Source organism: Camelus bactrianus, chromosome 28 (genome assembly GCF_048773025.1).
Source record: "Camelus bactrianus isolate YW-2024 breed Bactrian camel chromosome 28, ASM4877302v1, whole genome shotgun sequence".
In the NCBI taxonomy this organism is placed as follows: Eukaryota; Metazoa; Chordata; class Mammalia; order Artiodactyla; family Camelidae; genus Camelus; species Camelus bactrianus.
In genome coordinates, this window is record NC_133566.1 from 18,343,416 (window position 1) to 18,366,871 (window position 23,456).

At 45.7% G+C, this 23,456-nt stretch overlaps 1 protein-coding gene and 1 gene segment (V, D, J or C); both read left to right on the forward strand.

Annotated features, from left to right (window-relative positions):
- The window catches only part of LOC105072264 (immunoglobulin kappa variable 2D-26-like), an 80,177-nt gene that overhangs the window by 30,833 nt on the left and 25,888 nt on the right, over positions 1-23,456 (forward strand).
- LOC123618038 (uncharacterized) lies at positions 421-6,197 on the forward strand. The gene is made up of 4 exons (XM_074354465.1): positions 421-952; positions 1,147-1,473; positions 5,591-5,683; positions 5,881-6,197. Exons 1-4 carry the CDS (start codon positions 865-867, stop codon positions 6,195-6,197), a joined length of 825 nt encoding a protein of 274 aa, XP_074210566.1. The 5' UTR covers positions 421-864.

Below are 23,456 nucleotides of genomic sequence, written 5' to 3' on the forward strand. Positions count from 1 at the left end.
TGTCCTCTGGAGCACGTATATTTCTACAAGTCGTCTAGAGTCCCTGCAATTCCTGGTCCGTCAGGCTAATGGCCATGATGGCATCAATCCAGCCTCGCATTATGTGACGCACTGTGAAATGTCCACACAATCAGAGTTTCTTCAGCCTCTACTGTGACAGACACCAGAGTGTTACCACTGTCCTGGGCCAAGACTGAGGACGTGAGCTACTTTTTATTCTGGGTGAATGTAAACTGTACCAGAGACTGCATTAGTTGGTGCGTCTTTACTGCTCAGTTCTGTACATGACCGAGCGTGGACAAACCATTTCAAAATAATGAATACAACATTTCAGCTGTGAAATATGATAACGTCTAGTGATCAGTGATCCGCTGTGCAGCGTAGTGCCTGCAGCTAACGGTACCATTTTATGAACTTCAATATTTGTTAAGAGGGTAGATTTTACTATTATCAAACAAAAAAGGAGTATATTAAATAAAATTAAAAATCCAAGCAACAACAATAACAAAGTGCCCAATGGGATGTGAGGCATCTTTGGAAGCAGGACAACATGTCTAACACACTGAGGAGATGACTTCATGGGTGTCTGCATATGAGCAAGCTCATCAAATTGTAAACACCAAATGCACGCAGTTTATTGTACATCTAGGTGTAAAAAAAAACACATGCCCATCTTTCTTGACTCTAGATCACCAGCAGGGGGAGATAGGACACACTCTGAGAAGGGACCAGAGCCCCAGCTCTCCTGACAAACATCTGAGGATTTAAACCCACATGAAACGTCCATAATTTGCATATATCCTTCCTCTCACATCTGAAGTGACCCTGCCTCTCAGAATCTTATAAGAAGCTCCTTGTCTTAAGATGCGGTCTGAGCGGCAGAGACAAGTCAACAGCAGCAAGACGGTGTTTCCATCCCAGCTCCTGAGGCTGCTGCTCCTCTGGGTTCCAGGTGAGAATATCGAGACAAAGATAAAAGGGGGACATTATTTCAATGACTGATTTGCTTTCTTTACCACTTGAAGTAGGCTTACTGATTAAGTAAGAATTAAAAAAAAAAATAATCTTCTTCCCCATCTAACTAGAAGAACGGCAACTTCCACATACATAAGTTGTGTTCTGCTAACGTCTCCCGTGTGCTTTCAGGCTCCAGTGGGGCGACCGTGCTGACCCAGTCCCCAGCCCTCCTGTCTAAGGCTCCAGGGGACAAAGCCACCATCACCTGCCGGGCCAGCCAAAGCGTCAGCAACTACTTGCGCTGGTACAAGCAGAAACCAAATCAGCCTCCCAAGCTCCTTATACAGTACACTTCCCAGACCATCTCAGGGGTCCCCGCCCGGTTCATCGGCAGCGGATCTGGGACAGATTTCACCCTCACCATCAGCAGCCTGGAAGCCGAAGACGCTGCAAAGTATTACTGTCAGCAGAGCTACAGTTCTTCTCCCACAGTGCTACAACCTAGAGCAAAAACATGCTCAGCCTGAGTGAACAGAAAACTAGGCAGGACCGTGTAGCTCTGCCCCCTGCAGGCGCAGTGGGGTGCCGCCCTGCCCTGCACCCTACGAGCGGCTCACCCCCCACCCCCCCACCCCGAGGCTGACGCCCAACACGTCTGCTCCTGACTTGGTTTCACCTTCACCCACAGTAATTTGTCCCGTTAGATGAAAAAATTTGAAGATCGATCTCTTTTCATCTGTCTACATGCCTACATAAATTATTCTTTCCAAGCTGGTAAAAAAAAATTTTTTTATCCCTTCTTCGCGGGCTCCCGTTATTCATTTGGGTCTAAAGGGAATTAAATGGGGAAGATCCTGAAATAACCAAGATAGGGCTTGAAACGTAAATGATGGGAGAGCCCAGGGATTCAGGTTTTGTGTATCCTGGGTCAGAGGAGAGACAGATAAGGCCAGTGAGGAGGCAGACCCTGAAGCCTGGATATTTGTCAAGTCAGATGAGCGTTAAGATTCACTTGACAAGTGGAGCATTTTGACTGAGAATCCAGAAGGCTCTAGACAGTGAGCTCCGCACATATGAAGACGGGTCCACGGGCAACAGGACTATAGACAGCTAGCTAGCTCTCGGGGAAAGCAGCCTCTCCCAGAGAGGATGCTTAGTTGGAACAAGGGGGGGAATCTGAGCCCCTTGTTGTAAATATTGGGAGCACTCGAGGGTTCCCGGCCGGGGGAGGTTAAAATCAAGAATCCCCGATTTCCCCATTTAGATTCTTTTCTGCAAAGATTGCACGTATCAAGTCAGTGAACAAGTGAGAAGGTAGCTTCACCCTTGGTTTGCCTGCGTTAAACACTGTCATTTCCTTGAAGATGAAGTTTTTGTCCGAGTTTGTTTGTTTTCCTGGTCAGCGTTACATCAGACTGAGTGAGCTACATGCTTGTTGTTAATGTTTGGAGAAGTTCATGTTTTCTTCCCACTTAGAAGCCAGTGGGGACACTGTGTGGACACCATCTCCAGCCTCCTCCCCTGTGTCCCAGGAGAGAGGGTCACTGTCACCTACAGGTCAGCCAGAATATTCACACTGTCACAGCCTGAAAGCAGCAGAGCCCAGGACCAGCTCCTGAGCTCCTGCTCGCTCACGCTGCCCCCTGGACACGGTGCCTGCCCGGTCAAGGGCAGCAGCCTAGACAGACGTCGCTCTCACCATTGGCAGCCGAGCTGCCTTTCAGGAACATGGGACCCCCCCCTCCTCTCACCACTCTGGGCACAAAGCTCACCCAGCTGCATCTTCAGCCCTGGGGCTCTTATAGTCTCTTGGGCTTTCTCAGGGGAACAGGGTTCAGCCAGAAGCTCTGACATCGCATCCCCTCTCCTCCTGACACTCCCTTCCCGTCTCCTCTATGGTGCACCACTCGGGCATCTCGTCTACATCACTGAGCGAAGTGCTTCATTGTTTGTCCAACCTCCTGTTCTGAATTCACTGCCTCGAGTTCATCCTTATGTTACACACACGTGTCCTCGTCCTCAACGTCTAGACACTTGTTCCTCCCCCACATCCTGGCTCATTGTTACTCTGGTAGCTGAGAGCACAAGGGAGGGTGGAAAAGTCAAACATTTTCGTTCCACATGTTGATTTATACAAATGATAGTTATGAAACAAACTGACCAATAAACAAATATAAGGCTGAAAAGCTGAAAAATGAAGTACCTGGATAAAATCACACGTCTTCAAATGTTTATGGGACAACACTTAGCCTAAGGACGGAAGCACATCAGAATTTCAGGACGAGATAGTTACAATGTATTGACTTGATTTATTTAAAAGTGGATGTTCAAGTCCCCTTTTCATCCTACAGATGTTACACTTGCACGTAATTTGTTTGCTTTACCAACCGTTGTCCTGTCTCACAAATACTGGGGGAGGGACTCCCCTGGCCCTCTGGGCAGATGGGGGGACAAAACTGCACTTTAGAAATGTGTGCTTGTATGTCAAGATTTGTCTTTAGATTGTTCCTCAGGCACCCATAACTAACATTTTATAGATTATTGATTCAGGACAACTTGAAGAACCATGGGCCCAAATTAGCAGGTTACCCGCTGCCCAGCAGTGACCAGGAGCGTAGCAAGGATGAGCCCTAAGTCAGCTCGTGTCCTCGTGACCTTTAACAGGGTGCATCGTGTCAACCACTGGGAAGTAGCCCACGTACCGCACTGACCGCCATTTACACGTAAAGACAGAGAAAGTGAAACACATGCATTTCCTGAGAGAGAAAAATTCACCCGTCAGCCACCTAGGCATCGAGGGAAATCCTGGATATGTTACAATTCCGGGTTACTCCAAATGTTTCCTTCTGTTTCAGAATTAATTAAGTTCGGAGATAAAATTAAGTTTGGAGATAACATGGCTGACTTCCACGTCACCAGTACCAGGATCTATTAACCTGCAACAAATTTTGTTACTAGCGCTCCTTATCTCTTCATTTTGTTCTGTGGGTTCTGAGGGTATCACAAATCTAAGGCAAACTAGTTTACTAGCCCTAGAACCTTAGCATTAAGCCAGAAACTTCACTAACCATGAAATACGCACTTCAGAGTCTCCATGTCGTCACGAGACTCTCCTGCTTGCTTTGCCTCACACAGGGAGACCTGGTGCATTTGTTTACCCTTGCGTAGATCAGTAACATAAATTCTTACAGTTGTTTTTGAATTTCAGCCAGAGCTGCTAAGGTACCAGAATAAAAGAGAGCCAAACAGCTTCTGGACAGTAGAGGTTCTTAATTCCAACGGCACAGGACAAGAAAGATGAGTAAGGTCTGCCCAAGTCAGTTCCTGTGAAGAAACCACAGGTTCTCTTTATTAAATTTTACAATTATGTCCTATGACTGCCCAAACTAGCCCATAATTAATAGGATTTCATTTGATTTATTGCTATTTATTCAGATTTGGCAAAGGGAGAGTATGGTCTTGAGAAAACAGAAAGATCAGGGCTGTAAAGACATGTTCCCATCAGCTCAGGTAATGAACACATTCCCAGAGCCTTCTCTGAGCTCCCTGTAAGCCAGAATATTTATCAATGAACTTATCCTCTCCTGAGTGACAATTACAGTTTTTTAAACAGATGACCAACGTCAGTGACAGGTGCCTTTGGGCTCAGGCATTGGCTCTAGTGACCTGGGCTTGGGGTGCGCCCTCTGCTGGACGGCTTGATCCCAGTTCTCATGCAAAGAGAAAGCGGCATTTTTCCATCAGAAAGTACATTCAGTTGGGCCCATAAGGAAACAGGCCTCTTACTAATTTTCCATTAAGAAAGCATCTTTGTGTGCTAGGAATAGAGTCAGAATAGAGAGTGACCATATAAATTTTCACCAAAATTGGATCACTTGCGAGAATAAAAAGGTGATGCAGTTAATGATAAAACTGCAACTGTATCAGGCAAAAAACAAACAAGAAAAAACCTTAGTTACCCTCAGATATGACAATATAACGAGAGAAAGTCAGAAGAAGAAACAAGAACAAAGGTAATGTGTGAAATAAAAAAGTTAGTGTACAAAATACACGGATCTCCAAAATAAAGACTAAAACCGGCAGGGAAATGTGTCCAACACACTGTGAGCCTTCTCTGTTGCACAGCGCCCAGCGGGGCCGTGCATGGATTTCCTCCAAAGACAGGTTTTCCTTCTTTTCATTTCCTCGTGGACGACGCTGTCTACTCTAAGTAACAAATCAAGATGGAACCCATACTCCACACCCATCTCCAGAGCGTGACATTTCCTGAAATTCACAGGGACCGTGGTATGTGCATATTACAGTTTAAGTCTTGGAGAGTCATCTAACTTCTTTCCACATTTTTAGAAGGAAGAAACCCTATTACAATTAGAAGCTTTTAGACCCTGAGGACAACTAAGGTCCACAAAATACAGAGATGGTTTTATCTCAGAGACACCAGGGAGAAACTCCTCTGGGACTGACTGAAGCCGCACTGGAGTGACCTCCCAGGAGGCACTCCACCCTCCAGGAGGCCTGCTTCTGCACCTGCGAGGCCACGAGCATCCATCCCCATGCTGATTTGCATGTCTGTCCCCAGAGACCATTTCTGCTCTTCGTGGTCCTCATAAGTAGGCTGCTTAGTGACTCTGGGGGGAAGAAAACAAGAAAGAGCCTCAGGGAGGACCTGCATTGAACATGGGTGTCCTGACTCAGCTCTCCTGCCTTCTGTTCCTCTGGCTCCCAGGTGAGGAGGGGCGTGCAGGGAGCACCCCCGAGACGATGGGAGTCCTCAGCCCCTAACGGGCAGATCCTCCCCAGGGTCTCTGCGGGTCTCTGCCCTTAATCTCCCCTCGGACACCCAAGTGCAGCTAAACCTGCTGGGAGGACTGTGGCTTGGAGTTTATGTAACGATGGTAACTTGACATTTTGCTTCCTTCTCAGCTGCCAGCGGGAGCACTGTGCTGACCCAGACTCCAGCCATCCTCTCTGTGTCCCTAAGGGAGAGCATCTCCATCACCTGCACGGCCAATGAGAGCGTCAGTGATTACGTGAGCTGGTATCAGCAGAAACCAGGACAGGCTCCTAGGCTGCTCATCTATGACGCTGATGATCGTTATCCTGGTGTCCCAGACAGGTTCGTTGGGCTTCAGTCTGGGACACAGTTCATTCTCACAATCAACAAGGTAGAGGCTGATGACGCTGCCAGTTATTACTGCCAGCAGGGTTACACGGTTCCTCCCACAGTGTTACAGCCCTGAACAAAAACCGCCTCCCAGGCCGGGTGTGTGCTGCGGGCGGGGTTTCCACAGCTGCCCTCGCCCTGCGCTCTGCTCAGGGGGCGGGGTTTACTGTGAGGAGGGTCTGCAGGGAGGATGATGCCTTGCACTGGGACTTCAGGCCTTGGAAGGCATCCTTTGTTGACAACATAAAAGCCCCAAACTTCAACTCAATGAATTCTAAAACTGAGATTTCTACTTCAGGTCTGCAAAGGAGTTTATCCACAACATGGCCTCTGAATCTCTTCTCTGAGAAATGTTTTTAAAGACAAAGAGCTGAAGCCAAACAAATGAGAGTGCGTATTCACGGCGCTCTGACTGTGACCGCTGCTCCTGACGCTACGGCTAATAGCAATAACAGGCGCCACCAGCAACTGCGCTGCCAACTGCCAGTTAATGAGTCATAAGGGATGACTGTGTTGAACACTGTACTTACGGCTCACTCCCCTAGTGCGATCGGTCTCACAATTATCTAACGATGAGAAACCAGATGTATTCAGAGCTTACGTTACTCAAGGTCCCAGGGCTTATAAAGGAAGAAGATGGAAAAAGAATCGGTTAATCTGACTCCATCACTAATTCATTCATTCATTTAAAAAAAAAGTCCGTACAACTAAACCCAGTAAAGTGCATTTGCTGGATATAAAGTGAATTTCTAGTGTATACCTGGGTGAATATAAACATATACACATTACTCCTCAACCACCTCCCAGCTCAAGATACAGACTGTCTCCAGCATCCCAGAGGCTCCATCATCCTCCTTTCCTGTCAGTTCCATGCCCCATCCATGACCATCAAAGACCATCACTGCTCCGTTTTCTATCCATGTCGATCTGATTTTCTCTGTCCCCGAACTTCGTATAAATGGAATCATACAGTATATACCGGTTGATGTCTTGCTTCTTTTCATCAGCATATTTTTTTCACTTCATCTGTGTTGTCAGTGTGGCCATAATCTGTTCCATTTTAGTGCAAAATAATCACTATATATATATATATATATATATATCACAATTTATCATTCTTCAATTAGTGAGTTGTTTTCATTTTGAGGCTCCTATTAACAAAGTTTTAAAGGCCATCCTTGCAATCGGTGTTGTGCACTTAGGACCTCAGTTTTCTTAGGTACTTTCCTAGGAACGGAAGTGACCTCAGGTTGGCATAGGTTGGCCTTTAATAAACAATGTCAAATAGTTTTCCAAAACGATGAACATCTTACACCCGACCAACCTCGCATAAAAGTTCCAGTTGCTTCCAACCCTTTTCAGTACTTGGCACTGTCAGGCTCCTATTTCGTGTTCGTGTCGGTAGGTCTTGAAGTGCTGTTGTGGTAGAACTTACGTTTCCCTGGTGTGTGATGACAGTGAGGACCTCCCCGTATGCTCCTCATTTCCTCGCAGCTATTTGGAGACATTCTTTCTTGGGACGTGCTTGTTCCAATTATACTTTGCCTTTTTTGAGGAGCTGTTTACATATTTTTAAAATAAATCTTTTGTCAGAAACAGTCCTTGGAACATCACCTCCCAGTGTGTGGCATGCCTACTTAGTTCTTAATGATGTCTTTGCAAAGAGATTCTTGATATTTGTAGAGTCTAATTTATAGGATTTTTCTCTTGTGTGTGCATGTGTGCATGTGTGTGTTTTGTTGGAGACAGATACTGCCCAGCACTAAATGGAGTTTTGAGCAGCAAAGTATTGTTTAACCTCCACAGGCTTTAGATTCCAGAGATGGTGGGGAAATCCCAATTCAAAGAGCACTGACATCGGACTGGAAACCAGACGTCATGTTGAATGTGGCCCCACTCTTGCATAGAACCTGGAAACCAGTGATGACCCCTTACAGGTGTCAGAAGTAAAACATGTTTGAAAACGTGCAAGAAAGACGGACAGATGAGTATGGAAATGACACTGTCAAATAACAGGAAAAAACCTCAGGATGTTTTCTCCACCCGTGGCCACAAAAGGAGCACACACACCACTGAGATGTCAGGAGGGGCTCTGACTATGTCTCTGCTGATAACGGCCAGGAGCTCAGCCAGATGCCAGGCACCACCCACCAACACCATCATCACTTCCGTACCCATCTCATTGCTTGCCCTTAGCATCCAGGAATCACTTCACAGCTCCTCCTGCTGCCCCTTCTCCCAGCAGTCTCCAGGGTCACCGGGCAAATACACAAGTGCAAGACTCACAAATGACACAACTGATGCTTATTCAGCTGAGAGCAAGTTCCCTCTGTCACATACTGTCCCAAGCAGAGTACAGGTCTGGGGAAATAATTCACACCAAGAAAGTGTGTTCAAAAGGGCTGTGGTGAGAGGTCCCTGTACCAAGGGAAAGAATGTGATCCAGTCATTGACCGGCATCAGGGGACCTAGATCAAGGTGCCCCCTCTTGCAGAAAGGCATCAGTACAAACCTGCAGGTCTCCCCAGGCAGCGGTCATAGTTTGAAGGCCTGTAGACGGGATTTGACATGTGCTCACGTCTGCAGTCACCACCTGGCTTAACAGAAAGGATCGGTGTGGTCTAACTTTCCAACTTGTCAAGCTTTGTGGACACAGAATGTCAGTGACTAACAGGACAAATGAAAACAATGGCTTTGGCTAGATTTATACCCGTAGCTACATCCAGGATAGAAAAATTAACAGAAGAGATGTCTTTCAATATCAAATTAAGAATCATAAGCTTGGGCCCCTTTTCTCTTCTAATATGGATCCGCTAGGATCATACTTGAAACTGCAGAGTGCCAAGTGAACCGCATGCTAGCCATCCTCAGATCGTGGCCCTGCCCTCTGTCTCCATGACTGGACCACACACAGGCATCCGTGTACAGTTGTTGGGTAACCAGTGCCATGGTCACCATGACTGATGCGGCTCACAGATGCCTCCACGCTGACCCTCCCCGCAGCTCTCAGCATCCCTGGTCACTGGAAGAATGGCCACTTCTTCTCCAGGAAGCAAGCCCATAGGCCTGCCCTTGCCCTCATCTCACTGCTGAGCTCACAGCCTCATTGCAGGTCCCACTGCCTGTAGACAGTGTCCGGTTCTCAAGAAGAGGGTGATCTGTGGGCCAGAGAAAGCCGTCTTTCCCTGGTCTCTCTGGTAGAAATCCTCAGACCATCACAAGCTGAATCACTCCACCCACTATCTTGAAGGTGGAAAACAATCACAGTTTGAAAAACATAAGACAGGGAAGAAATTTAAATCTCACAAGCGTGTCATCTAGCCACAGACTCCACATTTGTCTACAAACGGGTCTCTGGGGTCCCAGACAGGTTCAGGGGCAGTGGGTCAGGGAGAGATTTTATGCTTAAAATCAGCAGGGCACAGACTGGGGATGTTGGAGTTTGTTACTGCATGCAAGGTACACATGATCCTCCCGAAATGGTCCAGCCCTCAACACACACCTCCCTCTGTGGGATGGCCCAGCTGCCCACACGTGTTGATTGTCTGGAAAGGAGGCACAGCAGATTCCCTGAGTCTGTGCAAGAGGAGGCGCTGGGGATCTCAGGGGACTAGGTTGCTGCGGAAGGATCTGTCCCGTCACTGCCCGGGCCCCCGGGGTACCTCCCGGATATGGCTGTGTCTCCCACAATAGCCTTGTCGTGACATAAGGAGCAGGAAAAATATAGGATTCCAGTGAGCTCTGAGCAGCCAGACACGGCAGAAGGGAGAGGTGAGTTCAAACCACCCTAATTCTCCCTGACGGGTGTGCAGCTGTAAATCAAAGGCCCCATAGCCAGGCAACGGAGAGGGACCGTGGCCACACAGGACAAGGGTGGAAGGCTGTCCACTGGGGTTTATTTTTTAAACTCAGTAGATAATCAGTGACTACGGGATCAAAGCCACAGAGCTGGCTGCTCACATTTGCAGAGTTACCAAGGATGGCCGCTGTCGGGGATGTAAAGCACCGTGGGCTGTAAGTGGAGAAAAGACGGACAAAGAGGACACAGAACGTGAGCATGGCGTTGGGAAAGCAAGTGTGACCTAGAGCCCTGGAAGGGAGGGGAGAACCCAGTTCTGAGACAAAAACCATGAGCTCAAAATGCAGAAAATCAGAACACGAGATGCTGACCAAGCAGCCAGGTGGGAGGAGACGAGTCAGAGAAGCAGACGAAGGTCTGATGGGGAAGCGGCTGATAACAGGAAACTGAGCAGTGAACCTTGAGCGGCTCCCAAGGCAAGAAAGCGATGGGCGCAGGGAGATAGAATAAAATTCAAGGTTACAAGGCCCAGGGCTGAGACCTGATGCCTCAGGGTGTGAAGCACACTTGTCCCTTCTATGCAAAACACAGTAGAAGCTGTGATTGGCTCAATAATATAAATCTATCTGTATGGACAGCGACACAGACTTAGGTGATGCGAAAATTCTTGAACAACGTAGAGGAGACACAGCCTCTCCTACAGCTAAGAGAGACGCAGGGCTGAGCAAGAAAGCAGCAGCTGGTGCGGTGGGGCAAACACTCACTGACCCGTGGCCCTGGGGAGGAGGTTTTTGTTCAAGGCTGAATCACTGTGAGGGAGCACTATAAGCCTGCTGGCAGTAATACACTGCCGCGTCTTCAGGCTGGACGCTGCTGATCGTGAGAGTGAAATCTGTTGTGGACCCACTGCCGCTGAATCGATCAGGGACCCCCGATGCCCGGGTGGACGCATAGTAGATGAGCCTTCTAGGAGACTGTCCATTTCTCTGCTGGTGCCAAGCTAAGAGGCTTTTCTGGCTGGAGCTGGAAAACACACTCTGGCTGGACTTACAGTTGATAGTGACCTTCTCTCCTACAGATGCAGTCACGGAGCTGGGAGACTGGGTCATCACGATGTCCCCACAGACACCTGCAATCATAACAGTGACCATACATTGCATTATTACTATATTAAAATATATGTCTAAGAAACATAGGGTTTATTATTATCATAAATAATCAGTGTTCTAGGTTAAATCGCTCATTTACTGTACATGGTAAAATCATTTTTTAGTTTTATAAAGACATCTCTCCTCTCAACTCTCACCTGAGACCCAGAGCATCAGGAAGGTGAGCAGGTGTGGCTGTGGCCCCATCTTGCTGCTGCTCACCTGTCTGGTGCACTCAGGCCGCGTCTCCTGGAAGCCCCTTTAATAAGAGCTCTGAGCAGCCAGCCTAGGACTCCGGGGGCCTATGCAAAGCACCAGGGCATGAAATTAAAGTGCCTGAGCACTGAGCTGTGGCGACAAATAGTGAAAAGGAGATAAAAATATCAGCTCCCCAGGAAGTGTGAGCGTATGCCGACCAGAGGCCAGAAACCGACTTGACACTATGAGTTTTCAACACAGTTCAGCAAAATTCCGAAATGGAAAATTTTCTTAGTATCAACTCCAATTTTTCAAACTAGCTCAAGGAGACTCAAAAATATAAATTAACTTATATTAAAAAAAATGTAATTGTGAGTATGTGTACAGAACTTATTTAAAGCATGTATACGTGGTGTCATTATATGCAATATATTCACTGAATAGGAAGAGGGCAGAGTGAACACATTCGTATCTCTAGCTCAGATTCTCTTTTGAATTTTAAAATTCATCTTTGTAGTCCCTCTTGGACATCTCATACACACCTCAGTACATCCAAAATCATGCCTCTCATCTTTCCCTCACCACAAGGCTGTGTCAGGAAACCAATCAACCTTGTCACTCATCTTTAAGTCGATCAGTTAGTTTCTCAAATACCGTTGTTGTTGTTTTTTTTTAACATTTTTTATTGATTTATAATCATTTTACAATGTTGTTTCAAAGTCCTGTGTTCAGCACAATTTTTCAATGATACATAGACATATACACACTCATTGTCACATTTTTTCTCTGTGAGCTACCATAATATTTTGTGTATATTTCCCTGTGCTATACGGTATAATCTTGTTTATCTATTCTACAATTTTGAAATCCCAGTCTATCCCTTCCCACCCTCCGCCCCCCTGGCAACCACAAGTCTGTATTCTCTGTCTATGAGGCAAGTATCATTTTAAAGCCTCTCAAATTTCTTTCTCTAAGTGACCTCAGGTGTCACAGCGCCTCTTGGGGGTAACACGTGGAATAGCCTCAATTCTCAAGCCCTGCTAAGAGTTTATTCCTTCTCCAAGTCAAAAATAGTTATAGAATTACACAAATAAAAATATGGTGAGCTCTCCTAGGCATAGGGCGTTCTGAATAACTCCGTTAGAGCCCTTGACTTCACAAAGCTTTCATTTTAATGGCAGGGACAGATGATAAACAAACAAGATTGCTGCTGCTGTCCCCACCCTTCTCCCTCTGAGGTCCCGCCCCTGAAGTAATGTCATTACTCAGGGTGCATGGGGCGATGAATGAAGGTGCACTTAGTGTGTTTCCTTGTCCCACATCGTGAACAGACTCAGGCAAAGGAGGAACAGGGTGGAGGGTGTAGCTCAGGGGTAGAGTGAGGGCTTAGCATGCATAAGGTCCTGGGTTCAATCCCCAGTACTTCATTAAAAACAAAGTAATACATAAACAGATAAATGAATAAACCTACTTACCTCCTCCCACCCAAAAATATTAAATGAGGTTTAAGAAAGAAAGAAATAAAACTTTCAAAAGAAGGGCGGGGGGAGGACATATCAGTGCATTTTAACACTTGTGCTCCTTGGAGAAAGAAAGTTAACTGTAGTCTTGTTAACTGTCAGCTATCCAGGTCATCTAACAGTGACAATTTGACTCCAAATATTATTAATGCACACACATTGCTCCAGCTCTGATAGCCTTTGCACAGCCACCAGCATCCTTGTGCCCCCTGCATGGGTGCACTCCTCACTCCGTCTGGGCGCTGACTCCTGCCCCGGGGGCCCCCACGCATGTGAGGGTCCTCCGTGACCCCCCAGAAGCTCACACACCAAAGCTGGGAATTCAGCGCCGCTGCCCCTCGCTCCAGCTCCAGTGACCCTCGCTGCACGTCCAGCCCCACCCCACGCAGATGCCCTTTCCATATTGTGGGCGCCAACCCCACACAGCTCCTCTGCTTTTACCTTCCTGCGGGGTTGCGTCCTCACCAGGCTTGGGCACTAATGTCCTGAGTCCAACCATTGAAAACAATGTTCTCTTCGGATCTGGGAAAGAGTTGGGGGTGGGTCGGTAGAATATGCCGATTTGGGGAACCAAAAGGACATACATGAGTATTTGGTCCAGGGAGGCTGCCAGCTTCTAAAGAAGAACATCCTGGGTTAAGAGGGGGTGGAACACACAGGCGATAATGCGTGGAGGGCAGGGAACATCCAGCAGGGATGTGTGTGATGACAAACAGAGCTACGAAGCTGGCTGATACTTCCCAGACGTGGAGACAGAAAAGTTCTGTCCTCGACTGGCCTTGATGGAAATGGGGGGGCAGCACGCTCATAAATGCTCAGCTGGAGGTGACAGGTTAGTGATGAAAGGTCCCCAGTGTCTGGTCCTTTCTTTTCAAATCATGGTTGTGCACATAATGTATCGTTCCCCTACTTCATAGCACCTCTGGCTGGTCACACTGATCATTTACCTCACCAAGAGCATCAGAGAGTCAAAGAGAAAGCCTCTCTGGGCTCAGTGATATCCAGAGGTTACAAGTCAAAAGGGGTTAGAAGATTTCTTGCATCTTTGGTGTTGGGTCACACCTGCAAGCCCCTCGTCAGCTGGAGAGATAACAAGAAAAGCAGGTTTTAAACTTTGAAGGGAGAAAAACAAAAATCTACTCTAACCATAGGACAGTAGGCTGATTGTATCCTGTGGCCCTTCTGAAGAAACACACTCTCTGCAGGCTGATGTGTGCTGCCCTGGTCGGACCTGAGACACCTGGGGGACCCTGCACCTGCGCTGTCACTGCGGGGAGGCCAGCTCTGCAGCTGTGCCCCGCCCTGCCCCACCCCCTGCTGATTTGCATGGTCCCAGAGCACAGCCCACCGCCCGGGACACTTATTAATCGTCCAAACGCACCCTGTGCAGGAACCAGTCCCAGTCAGGTCTTAGCATGGACGTGAGGGCCCCCGCTCATCTCCTCGGTCTCCTGCTGCTCTGGCTCCCAGGTAAGGACGGAGACACTGGGATTTACTCAGCTCTGGGTGGTCAGTACCTCCTGGCCCTTCAGGGAAGTCTTCTTATAACGTGATTAATTGTGTGGATATGTGTTTTTATGTTTCCCATCTCAGGTGCCAGGTGTGCTACTCAGATGACCCAGTCTCCCTCCTCCCTGTCTGCATCTCTGGGAGACACAGTCACCATCACCTGCCAGGCCAGTCAGAGCATCAGCAGTTACTTAGCCTGGCATCAGCAGAAACCAGGGCAAGCTCCTAAGCTCCTGATCTATGGTGCATCCAGCTTGCACACCGGGTTCCCTTCCAGGTTCAGTGGCAGTGGATCAGGGACAAGTTTCACCCTCACCATCAGCGGTGTGGAGGCTGAAGATGTCGGAACTTATTACTGTCTGCAGCATAACAGTTACCCTCCCACAGTGTTACAAGCCATAACACAAACCACCAGGGGAGGCAGACGTGTGAGGCTGGGCTGCCCCAGCTGCTCCCCCAGGTTCCTCCATCTGCTGAAAGCCTTTCTCAGGTGCACCCATGTTTGAAGGGCACTGGAAGGTTTTGGTAGAAGCCTCCTTGTCACCTTAACTCCCTCACCCTCCTCAGCCCCAGCAGCACAGACGAGACAATGTCTCTCCTGTCTAATAAAATCAGAGATGATCTGATTTTATGACCCCTGTTTCGTCTGGGATGTGGCATCAGGGCTCGTACAGCAGGGGTGAAGCCACCCTGTCTCCATATATTTTGTTATACTAGACAACAAAAGAATGAAATGATAGAAAATTAGCATTTTGGATGCTGAACCACAAAATCAATTAGCTACAAAAACCTAGCATTTCCTTCTTTGCTTATGACTACTGACATCAAGTTTGGGATTTAAACATAGTGACTGTGAATGGGTTACATCAACTTTTAAATACAAAAAATAGTGCCCCAAAGTCTCTAGGAAACAAGTGTTTCTCAAAATCTTTGCTTTGCTGTTTTCAGCCTTTATTAAATTAGAAAAAAAATGTGTTTATCACCCTCTACATGTGCATTACACATAACTTACACCTTGATACTTTTTGAAACAAGGGATTTTTTTCCACCTTCATTCCACTGACAGTAAATGTAAGGCAGTAACAAAAGGAACATTTCCAGAGTGTTGAGAATGGCAGTGGGTGGTCTGACTAAAGCCCAGGACTGCAGGCTTCTCGACCTGGGGGCTCCTGTCTTTGCTGCGTTTAAATGGCCACCGAAGGAGGACACGCGCCTTGCGGTGGGCAGGCGCCGCAGGGGGAGCAGCGGCCCGGGGGGCTGGGGGAGGGGGGCCGGGCCCGCAGCTCCCGGTGGGGCTGCATCGCTGCGGAGGGAGGGAGGCGACTTGCCCGCAGCACTAGAGGGCAGCGTCTGCGGCCTCCAGGCTGCTGATGGGGAGGGAGACATCTCTGTGGGACCCACTGCCACTGAACCGCCGTGACGCCCCAGCTAGTGACTTGGAAGCTGGGAAATGAGTGGCTTAGGTTTTCCACGTTTCAGCTGGAACCAGTTTAGACAGGCTGTTTGCTCCACGCTTGTTGACACTGTCACTGACCCTGCGGGTGACGGTGGTCCTCCCTCCAGGAGCTCTGGACAGAGGGTCCGGGGACTGGTCAGCCCAGTGTCACGGTAAGGACCTGAGACTAAACAAAAAAGAGAAGGGAATGGAGGGAAACAGGAAACCATGGCTCTCCCTCCCTGCATTTCCCCGTGAAAGTGTAAGACTTTGTAAAATGTGCTCTGTGACTCTCAGTGAGAACATGAACAACACTCCTTCAGCGTGTATGTTTAATACTAAATACAATTGAATGTTCCCAGCTTAAAACAAACCTCCTGTCTGCACATTTCATTGTCCTGAGGGCTCACCTGGGGTGCAGAGCCCCAGAAGCCCCAGGAACAGAACTGGTGACAGCTCCCTGTGTGACCCGCCCGCTGCTCCTCGGGGCCGGAGGGAACATCCTATTTATGAGGCTCTGGGAGGAGAAGTGAGCGCCCAGAAGGACCCGCAAAGCAGAGAAGGCAGCAGAAAGACGCGGAGGCAGATGGCGGCTGGTTTAGGGTGTTTAAAAGAGAAGGTCAGACTGTACTTCAATCAACAAAATTACATAATACACTACAATTTGATTATCCATTAATCTATTGATGGACATTTGTATTATTTAGTGATTTTAGTTATTAAAATTGAAGTTGCTGTGAATATTTTTTTAAATAAAGGGAGAGAGGTCAGAGACTGTGACCCGGCGCCTGGAGTCAAGGCCACGTGCGTGTTTAACAGGAACACGTTTCTCCTTCTTGAAGCTTGGAGGGATGTATTTTCTAGTTTTCATCACACCCCAAAGTCATTTTGAGGATTATGTACCTGGTTCTTTACATTTGGTTCTTCCATTAAATGAGCAAGAATTTTAAAATGATCCCTGAAAACAGTCCCTGGGTCAGCAATCGTCACCTGCCAAGAGCATTTGTCTCATTAAATGAGATGCCACATGAATATACTTTCTTTTTCACCATAAGTTACTACAAGATATTGAATATAGTTCCCTGTGCTACACAGGATGAACTTGTTGTTTATTTTATATACAGTAGTTAGTATCTGCAAACCTTGAATTCCCAATTTGTCCCTTCCCATCCCATTCCCTTCCTGGTAACCATAAGTTTGTTTTCTATGTCTGTGAGTCTGTTTCTGTTTTGTAAAGAAGTTCGTCTTTTTTTTTTTTTTTAGATTTCATATATAAGTGATCTCATATGGTATTTTCCTTTCTCTTTCTGGCTTACTTCACTTAGCATGACAATCTCCAGGGCTATCCATGTTGCTGCAAATGGCATTATTTATTCTTTTTTATGGCTGAGTAGTATTCCTTGCGTAAATATACCACAACTTCTTTATCCAGTCATCTGTCGATGGACATTTAGGATGTTTCCATGTCTCAGCTATTGTAAATAATACTGCTGTGAACATTGGGGTGCATGTATCTTTTTGAATTAAGGTTCTCTCTGGATATATGCCCAGGAGTGGGATGGCTAGATCATATGGTAAGTCTGTTTTTAGTTTTTTGGGAAATCCCCATACTCTTCCATAATGGCTGCACCAAACTGCATTCCCACCAACAGTGTAGGAGGGTTCCCTTTTCTCCACAGCCCTCTTAGCATTTACCATTTGTGGACCTAAAGTTTCCACATTCTGAGTCTTCCTTCAGCTAGATGTTTGACTTTGGGCAAGTAACTTAACATACCAGCCCAAAATTCATCAAAGAGTAATGCTTTTGGAAAACACAGAAATGGAGAAATCTGAGTCAAAGGAGAAAAGATAACTACAAAGATCCTTAGTTTTCTAAATAACTATGAAGGGATTTTTATGCGAGTTTAATAAAGTAGGGTGGTTAAAAAAAAATCAAGATTAAGGTGAGACTATGAGCCTTTGTCTGAATGATACACAGCTAACAATCTCAGCTATTCAGAGCTCTTTTTCTTTGAAATTATTGGGAATTTTTCCTTCAAATTTAAAACTCTTCTCTGGAGAAAGAAAGCCTTTTGCATCCAGAAATGCACTGAGTAATACATGCTGTCTGAGAGGTCTTAATTTAGTTTTTTTTTTAATAATTAATTAATTATAAAACAGCTTCTGTGGGAGATGCACACACAGAGACACACAATTGGGTTTAAAATTTTTCTGTATGTTACTCATTTGTTGAAATGAGCCTAGAGACCCCGGGTGGAGGTGCCCAGGTGGAGAGGAGCATCTGACAGGGCTGAGCTCAGTGAGCAGCCGCCTGGAGAGGTGCTGGCTGAGACCTGGAGCTCTGTGGGAGGATCCTCCTTACTGTGCTGGCAGAAATCCTCTTCAGCATCATCAGCCTCCACGGGATGGATTGTGAGGGTGAAATCAGTCCCAGAACCGCTGCTGCAGAACCTGGCTGGGACTCCAGGTGCTCGACAGGTTGCTGCACAGATCAGGAGTTTGGGAGGCTGTCCTGGCTTCTGTTTACACCAGTTAACAAGGATAATAATGCCCAAAATACCACTGACTCTCCGACTGGCCCTGCAGGATATGGTGGCCTACTCCCCTGGAGATGCGATCACAGAGGCTAGAAAACGGGTCAGTACAATGTTCCTCGTGGAGCCTGGGATCATAAACAATAAACATTAAACCTAGCAGATGTACTGAGGTCACCCCAATGTAGACCCATTGCATTGGTGACACTTGTAATCATTGTCAGGAGTAACCAGAAAACAGTATGAGTAGCTTAAAACATACAAATGCTTCAATTCCAGACCAAGAACCCAAAGACATAGAGAGCCTGGCGACCCCATGAGTGTGTCCAACATTTTCGCCATATTTCCCTCTCTCCTCAAGTCCAGAGCAGCATGATCCACAGCAGGGGGAGCCCCAGACCTCTGAGAGCTGAGCTGGAAGCTACTCCTCAGGGACCCTGACAAGAGGTCTTCAAGGACTCCGTGAGCAGTCTGGAGCATTGTCTAGTGGCGAATCAGCTCAGAATAGCGTGGGTTAGTCCTCAAGGGGACACGTGCTCTTATTATACCCAGCGGGACTTGAGGTCACCAAAATTTTCCAAGTGTAGCTCAAGCATGTCCCAAGGGATTTTTGTAAACCATTTGTTGAAGCTTCACTTTCTAGTCTGCCTTAAAATGCCATGTGGGGGCGGGTCCTCGGGCTGCCCAACCTGAGGATATAACTTGTTTCAGGAACACCTGTGAACCCTGAAATTGAAATTTCACATAATGACAAATTATAATGCATTTAAAGTTGTGATCATTATTTAAACAAGAAAACAGCGAAATTATAACAGAGTGAAATAGGGTGGCCTGTTTCGATGGGGAAGGGAAGTTGGCTACAATGAATAGCCTTTAAACCAAGTCCTGAAATGCCATCAAAACCAGAAAGAATTAGGAAGCTGAGCATGGACACATGACGAAGGCTGGGACCTAAGCTATCGGTGAACCTGTCTTAGTCTGGAAAAGACAGAGACTCTCCATCAGCTCAGTCCAGAAAGCTAATGTTGTGTCCCCCGTTGACGCCCTCCCAAGCTGAGGAGTCATGCCTATTCAGAGTGAAGAACAACCAGCCCCTAACTTCCCACTCAGACAGCTTTCCGATCACCGGAGGTTACAGCTGAGAAGCCCCACGTCCTCTTGCAGCAAGATAGGATGTCCCAAAGACACTGGGAGTGGTGGTGTAATTGATATTAGATTGATTTTAGACTATGAAGTGAGTAGAGAGATTGATATATAAAAATTACTCTTGGAAGTTTCAGAGTACAAGATTCCAACTGAGAAGGTCACCTAGTAATGTATTCTATTTAATGTACTTATGGACAAATACATACAATAGCATTTTTAGAATTTTAAAAACGATTTCAGTCCAGGAAAATTGCCTTATTGTTACATGTAAAAGAGCAGCTGATGGATATATTGCCATATAATTTATTTAATTCTGCATAATATTATTTTTACTCAACAAGCAAAATCCTTGACAAGGTATCTAAAGTAAGTCATCATCGTCAACCCTGAGGACACCAGAAGAGCTAGCAGCTACTCAGGCTGGAATCATGAAAACTGGGTTCTTTCTCTCTGAGACTTCCCAGTCAGGAGTCTTCTGGTCTCCAGTTCTGCCTTTTCAGAGGCCATCGCTGATCAGAGAAGCAGGAGGAAGGGAGCATCAAAGGAGGAGGAGCTTGACAAATATCAAGACAGGTAGATGTCCTCAGTCATCTTCCAGCTTTCTCGTCCCTGCACAAAATGTCAGTTACTGTGAAGTAATCATTTGTCATCCTGCCCTCGCATGGTAGGATCTAGGTGTTCAGGCTATGAATACCAAGCAAAGGACTCAAGACTTCCCAAGTGGGTCAGGCCCAAGCTCTCATGGGGTCTTTTTTTGTGGTTCCTGCAGAAGATAGCAGGCTACATGAACCCCACAAGAAAATGAGAGACATCCACTTGAGAAATACTGGGATCTTCCCTTCTACCAGAAACTAATACAGTATTGTAACTCAACTATACTTCAGTTTAAAAAAAAAAGAGAATTTTGGATGTGAAATCTGAAGGGAGAAAACAGAAATGGCCACCATCCCCCATGTATTCATCTATAAAAAAAAAAAAGTAGGAACTGAGTTACATATAGGCCTCAAAACCTAGAAGAAATGGATAAATTTCTAGAAATGTACACTCTCCCAAAACTGAATCAGGAAGAAATAGGAAATATGAAGAGACTCATTACCAGTAATGTAATTGAATCAGTAATTAAAAAAAAAAAACCTTCCAACAAACAAAAGTCCAAGACTAGATGGCTTCAAAGGTGAATTTTTTGAACATTTAGAGGAGAGTTAACACCTATCCTTCTCAAACCATTCCAAAAAATTGCAGAGGAAGGACATTTCCAAACTCAATCAACAAGGCCATTATTACCTTGATACCAAAATCAGATAAAGACACTACAAAAAAAGAAAATTGCACAGGCTAATATTTCTGATGAACATAGATGCAAAAATCCTCAACATTCACTTATGATAAGAACCCAACAAAGTGGATGCAGAGGAAATAAACCTCAATACAATAAAAGTCATATATGACAAGCAAGAGCTACCATCATACTCAACAGTAAAAAGCTAAAAGCTTTTTCCTCTAAGATCAGGAACAAGACATGGATGCCCACTATCACCACTTTTAGTCACATAGTATTGGAAATTGTAGCCACAGCAATCAGACAAGAAAAAGAAGTTAAAGGTGTCCAAATTAGAAAGGAAGAAGGAAAACTGTCACTATTTGCAGATAATGTGGTACTACATATAGAAAACGCTAAAGATTATAAAGCAAAAATTTATTTATTAGTGTTATCATGCACAGGGAAGAGAGAGTTTATCCATCAGTGCATGAGCACACTGGCCTTTCTTCTCAGAATGCAATTGAAGCCATGATTGTCTCAGTTTTATAAATCTATCTGTATGACCAACACAATTTATCTTTTGTTTGTTTGTTTGTTTGTTTTTACTGAAGTATAATTGATTTACAATACTGTGTTAGTTTCAGGTGTACAGCAAAGTGATTCAGTTATATATATTTTTTCAGGTCCTTTTCCACTATAGGTTATTACAAGATACTGAACATAGTCTCCTGTGCTATAAAATAAATCCTTGTTGTTTATCTATGTTATACTTATTACTGTGTATCTATTAATCTCATACTCCTAATTTATCATCTCCCCTTTCCCCATTGGTAACCATAACTTTGTTTTCTATGTCTGTGAGTCTGTTTCTGTTTTGTAAATAAATTCACTTGTATTATTTTTAGATTCCACATACAAGTGATATGATATAATATTTGTCTTTCTCTGTCTGACTGACTTCCCTTAGTATGATTATCTCTAGGTCTATCCATGTTGCTGCAAATGGCAATATTGCATTCTTTTTTATGACTGTGTATTATTCCATTGTGTATATATTCCACATTTCTTTATCTAGTCATCTGTTGGTGGACATTTAGGTTGCTTCCATGTCTTGGCTATTGTAAATAGTGCTGCTATGAGCACTGAAGTGTATGTATTTTTCTAAATTAAAGTTTTCATCTTTTCTGGATATATGTTCAGGCATGGGATTGCTGGATCATACAGTAGCTCCATTTTTAGTTTTCTAAGGAAACTTTATACTGTTCTCTGTAGTGGCTGTACCAAATTACATTCCCACCAACAGTGCAGGAAGCTTCCCTTTTCTGCACACCTTCTCCAGCAGTTACCACCTCTGTATTACTCCACTCTACCAGCTGAGCTATCAAGAGTGCGTCCAGCAGTTATTATTTGCAGAGTTTTTGACGATGGCTATTCTGACTGGTGTGCGGTGATACCTCATTGTAGTTTTGATTTGCATTTCTGATAATTAGCGATACCGAGCATTTTTTCATGTGCCTGCTTGTATGACCAACACAATTTCAAGTGATGCAAAATAAGCTGAACAATGCCGACAAGGGTCCATGACATCATAACACAGACTTCATAGAAAGACTTCCTAGTGCAAGAGACACAGAACAGACGAATCCACTTAATCTTCCTTGGAGATCTGCACATTTTCCCACGATTCGGCCAGGAGGAACAGCCCCTCGTACAGCTAAGGACAAAATAAGGTGAACAGGAAGGAAGCAGCTGGTGCAGTAAATACTCACTGACCCGTGGCCCTGGGGAGGAGGTTTTTGTTCGAGGCTGAATCACTGTGGGTGGAGCACTATAACCCTGCTGGCAGTAATACACTGCCGCGTCTTCAGGCTGGACGCTGCTGATCGTGAGAGTGAAATCTGTTGTGGACCCACTGCCGCTGAATCGATCAGGGACCCCCGATTCCCGGGTGGACGCATAGTAGATGAGCAGCCTAGGAGACTGTCCAGGTCTCTGCTGGTACCAAGCTAAGTAGCTTTTCTGGTTGGAGCTGTATAACACACTCTGGCTGGACTTACAGTTGATGGTGACCTTCTCTCCTGCAGACGCAGTCACGGAGCTGGGAGACTGGGTCATCACAATGTCTCCAGAGACACCTGCAATCATAACAGACAGTGACCATACATTGCATCATTAATATATTGAAATATACATCTTAAATATGTAGGTTTTCTTACTTATCTAAAGCAATGAGACAGTTTTAGATGAAATGCTATATTTATTCTGCATGTAAAAATCACTTTCCAATTTTATAAAGGTATTTCTCCTCTAAACCTCTCACCTGAGACCCAGAGCATCAGGAAGGTGAGCAGGCGTGGCTGTGGCCCCATCTTGCTGCTGCTCACCTGTCTGGTGCACTCAGGCCGCGTCTCCTGGAAGCCCCTTTAATAAGAGCTCTGAGCAGCCAGCCTAGGACTCCGGGGGCCTATGCAAAGCATCAGAGGATGAAACCAAAAGTGCCCGTGCGGTCAGGCGTGAAGACAAAAAAATGGAAAGGAGACAAGAATATCATTATCTTAGGAAATGTGATTTTATGACTACAAGAAATCGACTTAAAACTATAATTTAAATATTAGTGAAATAGGTGAGGGAATTAGAGTAAAATAGGTGAGCAAGAATTTCCAGTTACAAAACAAATGAATCATGGGGTTGAAATGCACAGCATAGAGAATATAGTCAATAATAATGTGGTATCTTTGTATGGCAACAGAGTAAAACTAGACTTGTCCTAGTCATTGTTTAGTGA

What these genes read in the sequence shown, in the direction of transcription:
- LOC123618038 (XM_074354465.1), top strand. Translation starts at nt 865, where the DNA reads ATGCGGTCTGAGCGGCAGAGACAAGTCAACAGCAGCAAGACGGTGTTT. An exon ending in GCTGCTCCTCTGGGTTCCAG is followed by an intron (nt 953 to 1,146) that starts GTGAGAATATCG and finishes GTGTGCTTTCAG; the next exon opens with GCTCCAGTGGGGCGACCGTG. An exon ending in ACAACCTAGAGCAAAAACAT is followed by an intron (nt 1,474 to 5,590) that starts GCTCAGCCTGAG and finishes AGTGACTCTGGG; the next exon opens with GGGAAGAAAACAAGAAAGAG.